Source organism: Euphorbia lathyris, chromosome 6 (assembly GCF_963576675.1).
Source record: "Euphorbia lathyris chromosome 6, ddEupLath1.1, whole genome shotgun sequence".
Lineage (NCBI taxonomy): Eukaryota > Viridiplantae > Streptophyta > Magnoliopsida > Malpighiales > Euphorbiaceae > Euphorbia > Euphorbia lathyris.
In genome coordinates, this window is record NC_088915.1 from 88,490,791 (window position 1) to 88,497,943 (window position 7,153).

The following is a 7,153-nucleotide window of genomic DNA, read 5'->3' on the forward strand; positions in this document are numbered from 1 at the left end:
AAAAATATTCGAAACTTATTCTATTTCTATTTGTTTGAAGTGCCAATTAAATAACAATCAAACTAGCTTCTTTCAATTTTCGATAATATAGGACTAAAATTGCTTGCTTGAAAACGCTAAAATTAAATTTGGACTATTTTATTCATTAGGAATAAATCTTCATTTTTACTAAAAACGTTACAGGTAAAATTTAACCCTTATACCCTTTTTTTTTTAATAAGAAATCAATGACATTAAATGTAATTTATTCAAATCACTATATTATTAATTCTACGACCAATATAATTTATGTTTTAGATTAAACCAAATTAATTAAACTTCTTTTTATCTATATTTTATATTAACTTATTAAAAACCAAATAACCGAACCAAACTATTCAGTTAGTTATCATTATTCATTTAGGATATGTCTTTACTTTTTAGATTACTCGGTTTTTGGTTACTTCGGTTTTCAGCCAGCACCAACCATTGCACACCCCTAATATTACCGCAACTATTAGTACAAAATTAGCCGATGCTTGTTCCCTAGATACCATCGGCGTGTTTCTTTTCAAGCAAAAGGTCGTTACAACCAATAGGCCTTCTACATCTATGCAGCAGTACTACATCGGTCTTTCGTCCAGTACGAAAAAACCTCACTGAGAATGTAGGAGTTTCGGTTCGTGTCATGGACAAGTGATTAGTAGCATCCTTCCTTTCGGACAAGCTACTAGTTACTATTGCCTCACCAACGAGCTAATCAGACACGAAACTCTCCTCCAATATTGCATTAAACATTCATAAAAAACGAGAAATTCCGGATAAGCCAAATGTATATAGCCGGCGAAAAATTGTTAGCATTATACAAATCAAACCCTTCTAGGATTATCAGAGCTTACTTTATAAATAGGAGAACCAATGGCTTAACTCGGTTCGGTTGAATATAATAGCCTCCGGTCCCGACACATTCAAGTACGTACATATATAGCACGGATACATAAATCCGTGTCAAATGATTAAGTGTAATAAGCAATACACTTGCGTAAATCTACAGTTAAAGACTCCCCGTCGGATAAATACGGGGTCATCTTCAGAGCATTGTAGGTGAGATGTCCATCGGAAAAGGATTACCGAGGACATTATCCATGTAATAATGAGGATGTGTAGCATCCATCACGACGAACTGCATGTCCTCCGACGGTTTCCAGTGACGTTTTCTTTGATTGATGAACCAGTTGTTTATTTGCTTCTGATCCAGACCCGTTGATTCTGCGAGAGCGATCTTCTGGGACTCCTGTTTCACACGAGACTTAGATTAGATTAGAGGCACAACAAGGACAAACATTCGCGGTAGTAATTCGTGTCTTAATTACTTCTAGTTTACGCTCTTATTGGCAATATTTTCGGAGGTTTACACGGACTAAACAGTAGACGAACTTGTAGGCAAAGAAACTAAGTTCACTACCTCCGTGCTAAAATAAGATTGAACGCGTCAGATGACACGGAAAATGAATTAAAGGTCAAAATGGAACCAAAAGTTCACAGGCGGAATTTGAGGTATCGACTCGACCCTAAACTTGTCAATATTTGATGAATTAGCTCGAGTACAATCAGCTCATTTTCGAGTTAATCACGTTCTTGACAGTGCGAAACAAAACGCTTAGCCTCTGCATCCTCAAAAAGTGGTCAAATGTATATTTGATATTAGAAATTAGTTCGTCCACCAAACCCGAATTCTTAAAAAATTTATGGCATTAGGAGCAAAATTTGCCCGCTATTTACGTCAAAAGTTTAGGGTTTGGTGGACAATAACTAATTTCTAATACCGCATATATGTATATGCCGACTTTGTTAGGATGCGTAGGCTTATCGTTTTGTTTCTCACAGTCAAGAGTGTGACTAACACGGAGATGGACTGGTCGTAATTAGGCTAATTTGTCAAATTTTGCTACGTTTTGAGCTAAATTGATCCCGCCTGTCATGTTTAGAGGCCATTTTGACCCCGAGGTGAATCTCGATAGAGGTACTTCCATTCGGTTCAGATTTCATTCTCTTTCGAGTATTTGTTCTCTTGTTTCATAGCTCTACAAACGGATACATATCTTGTGAATAAACGAAACAATTTATATCGAGCATTATTGCATACCGAGGGATAAGGCCACTTGTAATGTCTACTCCACCAATCTAGTAACTGTTGTCGGGCCTCTTTCGGCAATTTCCCCTTCTTCCGCTTTTTCATGAACTCCTGCCGGAGACTGCACAGATGTCCGCTGTACTTGCGTAGCAACTGACCTTTTAGTTCCTGATCTTCTGCTTGAGGGTCTATGAAGTTATTGTTCACATCAAGTTCTTCTTCGGATGATCCGTTCCTATCATTGGCCTCGGCACAAGCTGAAACAGCAGCACATAAAAGTCGATTAGTACCATAAACAATGCTCGTGTTTTCTAGTTACATAAATATCTCTATCTTCGAATACTTCTAATACTTACACACGATTGAATGCTATTATATTCCATGACAAATATGGTTATTACGCTATTTAGAGATCGAAAAATGTATCCTAACATACGACACGGACTCAACACGAATTTAGGTTAGATGTCTTCCCAGCAGTACCCCTAATGTACCAAAATAAAATTTCCAATATTCATTACCAAGATACGAAAAATTGAAAAAACCGACCCTCCGCATCATACGAAGGAAGAAAATCTCGACTATCACGAGTTTCACCAACGATATATGTACATCCGTAAAACTTGGCTTTTTTATTTTATTTTTCCCCGAACATCTTATAGATTATATTAATGATGCCAACATCCAAGGTATAACTACTATAGGATGCAAATTAGCAAATGATTGATTTAAGCTCATATGTATATAAACTACGTTGGGCGGAAAAGGAAACAGAAACTGCAACGGAAGCGGAAGCGGAAACAGACACCGGGAAACGTTATCTCTAGAAATATATAGCTAGAAATGGAAACGGAAAAGTAGCAGAAATGGAAATGAAACGTGGAAAAGCTAGTGAAAGAAGAGTTTCCGTGCAACATAACATATAAACGAGAAACTCGGGGGTGAGTGTATTAAGATCTCAAGGTATAGGTGTTCGTTGTTGCTAATAACTATTTATCAATCCTAACCCAATACCTTATATCTACTCATTTCGAGAAACAGACCAAAAAGAAGCTACGAAAAGAATAACCGAACGGACACCTAATTAAAAAACGTGATGATGGCATCACAAGGAAAGAACTATACCTAAATAGTACCAAACTCACCAATGAACATAGAGATCGGAAAAAATTCGAAATCCCCATAGAGATCGGCTTATAGTTTCGAAATCCGGAGGAAATTATGGTAACGGGACGTCCTTGCTATTACAAACATTTTTCTGATTTGAATAAATAAGCTGATCTATCAAAAGCACATCTAGTTTGCAGGATAACTTTGGTTTTGGAGTGTTTCACTCTAGGAAGCACCGATACAGGTACTTGTACGGGTAAGAGTGCGACAAATGGCATTTTAAAAAAATATGAAACACGGGTACAGCGGGTATACGCCAAATTTTTACATATATATCTTAAATAACATTTATTAGTAATTATAAACAATAAATAACATTCGTAACAAGTCATTAATTCATGAAAAATGAAACATTTAATACTCCAAACTACTTAAATTACAAAAAAAACGGGCCGTTCGCTATACTCTTTTCATTAGATTTTGATTTTTTTTTATTAGGGTTTGATTTTATTTTTGGATATATTAACCCCACTTTTTTGTAAGACTATTAAAAAATTACTCATATATTCTACTTAATTAACTTAAAATCCGTTTCCCCATGTCACTGCAGTGTCCCCATGTCACCGAAGTGTCCCCACTAAAATCGGAAAGAGAAAGAGGGGACACTTATTTTGGAATGTCGGGTACGTGTCCGACACTCGTACGTTAACCACCTACAAGTATCCGTGCTTGCTAGGTTTCACTGAAACTCCTGAAAACTACAGTAAGCAGTCTTCCTAAAACTACATCAAAGGCACAAATTAAGGTAACAATTTTCTTGGCGCAACGGTAAACGTTGTTGTCGTGACTGGGTTCGAGTCTTAGGAGCGGCCTCTTGCCAAAATAAATTGGCAGGGGAAGGCTTGCCCCCAGTACACCCTTGTGGTGGGACCCCTCCCCGGACCCTCGCTCAGTGGGGACGCGTAGTGCGACTGGGCCGCCCTTTTTTTTTACAGATCCATATTTATGCAACGATATAGTAAATAGAAAAGTCCGGTTTGATCCGAAAAACGAAAAATTTGCCATTTCTGTTCCATCAGCTGAATGTATATAGTTGTTTTCATCTATGTTGCCCAGACCCCGACACCGGGTAACATTATTTCTAAAACATAGTCCTCAAAACATAGCCAGGAAAACTAAAACCGACACACAGAGACGCTACTGAAAAGGAGTTTCCGGGCAACATAGGTTTTCAGCAATCCATGATCCAAGTAGGAAACCCTAGCTAAAAGTGAAGAAACTACATTGAAAACCACTCCAAAATTTTGTATGTTTAAGATATTATACTATAATCCTTCCGGTTGGAGTTTCAAGAAGCTGAAAAGGAAACTGTATCAGAACCTCCAAATATCAGTCGGAGAATTCACCGGAAAATCAAGAAAACACGTTAACCTAGAAATATCAGTCGGGGAATTCACCGGAAAACCAAGAAACACGTTAACCTAGAAATATCAGAATACCCACTTCAAGAAACAATTAAAGAAGACATGCACGACTGATTATTTTATTAATAGTAAACACAAACTCAATTAACAACCCACGTTTAAAAAGATCTCAACGTACATTAAACCTATGTTGCACGGATACAGAAACGGGTATGGACACCGAAACCGACCTGGAAAACGTTATTTCTAAAACATAACCTTTTTAAAATAGCCTAAGAACGAAAACGGACATGAAACAAACACCGACAAGAAACGCTACTAATAAGAAGTGTCCGTGCTTTGCACGGAAACTTCTAGTGTTTCTGCATTTTGTGTCGGTGTTCGTTCCGTGTCCATTTTCGTTCCTAGGCTATTTTAAGAAGATTATGTTTTAGAAACAATGTTTCCGAGGTCCGTTTACGTGTCTAGGCCCGTTTTCGTGTCTGTGCAACATAGTTTTATGTAGTTTTCGTGTCAGTGTCCATGCCCGTTTCCGTTTCCGTGCAACATAGTTAGAGAGATATATATAGAGAGAGAGAGAGTCACCAGAATTAGGAGAAGAAACAGTGAGAGCTTTGAATTGACACTCAACCCTTTGAAGAAAAAGCATAGCTTCCTTGAAAGGTTTAGAAAGTTCTTGCTCATATTTCGTCAGCATCTCACAATAAGCTTCCATAAACTGATCAAGTCCTGGATCTTCCCCGAGACAACTTGTCCCCGTCGGCCCCATTGTCGCCGCCGACGCACAAGCTTCCTCTAATCTCGCTGCAATCTCCGGCGGAGCCCCAACCTAAAATACCCCAAATCAAAATCAAATTTAACTTAAAACTGTTCCTCTAATTCTCTTTTTACAGATCCACAATTCAAAACAACAAAATTGAGAAAATCTAAACCTTTTGACAGTTGAAATAAGCAGAAAGAAGACGATTATAGTGAGGATGAGCCATGATTTTAGCTTTAACAGAAGCAGTGTTTTCATTATTGGTATCCATGAAATAACAGGCAGTGTTTGTGTGGGTTTGATCGTCGAGAATCATGGAAGAACCACTGCTAGGATTTCGATTATGCTCTTGATTTTTAGACGGATGTGGAAGAAATAGAGGATTATTGGAAGATGAGTCTGCATTTTGATGATGATGATGATGATGATGGTGAGTCATGAGAGGCATCATCATCATCATAGGATTATTGTCTCCTCCAAAAGCACCTTCCATTATCACATAAACAAGCTTTCTCTCTCTATCTATCTTTCTTTCTCTCTCCTACGCAAAGATTTAGGGCTTGCTCTCCCGGGTTTTATGGTACAAGAAAAACAGCCTTTTAACAGGAAGAAAAAAATCCCAAATAGTAAAGAGAAAAAACTGAGTCAGTTTCTCTGCAAAAAGACTGCTCAGATTTGGGGAAATGGGGTGAAATTGAACCCTTAAAAGATGCAATTAGTCTCAGAAAAAATTGATTAAAATTAGGGTTCCAATGAGAGCGCACGCGGTGTAATCAGAGATAAGCAGGCGGTGGAGATGGAAATTGGGGGTTTTTCATGAAAAGTGTGTATCTTTGAGGCATACACTGAGGTTAAACTTTACCTTCCCGATGAAAACTCTCACTGATACTTTCTCTGCCATTGTTGCAGAGAAAAAAAGAAAAATAAAAATAAAAGGAACGATCAAATCGAGGAAGATGAAGATTATCCAGAGCTTCACTCAACAGCAGAAGAAGCTCTAAATTTGATCACGAAATTGCCAAAATTAAGCAAAATTGGGGGAATTACTAATTAAGAAAGGAAGATCTAAAGGATGAAAATAAAAGGGGTAATTAATAGGAAGATCTTTTTTCCAAGATTGAAGATTGAAGAAGAACAATAATTAATTATGAAAGTCACAGTCAGAGAGATAGAGAGATATATAGAGTAGAGTAGCATCTAAATTAATATCCGCCATGGCTAGAATTTTTACCATTGGAAAAGAAGTTAGTTTCAGAAAATATTTACTGATAAAGCTTGTGGGACAGTCCGAATGTCTCTTCTTCTGTCATTAAACTAATAAAGTTTGCTTCTTTAGGGTTAGTACTGTAGTGTAAGAGAGAGAAAGAGTGAAGATGAACAGTACTGTCTCGGTTGCTTAATTAAGGTTTGGTTAATTGGCGACGGATTATTTCGTCGGTAATTGAAAATGTTTGTTTTCTTGTGACCTAGGTAGGTTTAATTTTGTATAAAAAATTTATTAACTTCTCACACAAATTTTTTATAATTGTGCTAAATTAGAAAATTTATACAATTTTTTGTGGTTTTGGGTTTCCAGAATGATCCATTTTTAAGGGTCGATCTGTTTTAAGTGTTTCCTCGGGATTAGCCCGTCCATTGTAACCAAAAAAAAGAAAATTTATACAATGGGAAATGACCAATATAGGATGTAAACAGAACGGGAAATGCATTTCTCGTCCTCGATTCTCGAGTAGTCAGAGATTTTCC

At 37.2% G+C, this 7,153-nt stretch overlaps 1 protein-coding gene across 1 annotated transcript; it reads right to left on the reverse strand.

The window, feature by feature from the left end:
* Positions 1 to 794: 794 nt before the first annotated feature.
* LOC136234044 (homeobox protein SBH1) lies at positions 795 to 6,578 on the reverse strand. The gene is made up of 4 exons (XM_066023798.1): positions 5,580 to 6,578; positions 5,233 to 5,476; positions 2,126 to 2,370; positions 795 to 1,273 (listed from the first exon to the last, which is right to left on the reverse strand). The coding sequence occupies exons 1-4, from the start codon at positions 5,898 to 5,900 to the stop codon at positions 1,070 to 1,072; spliced, it is 1,014 nt and encodes a 337-aa protein (XP_065879870.1). The 5' UTR covers positions 5,901 to 6,578; the 3' UTR covers positions 795 to 1,069.
* Between the last annotated feature and the right edge of the window lie 575 nt (positions 6,579 to 7,153).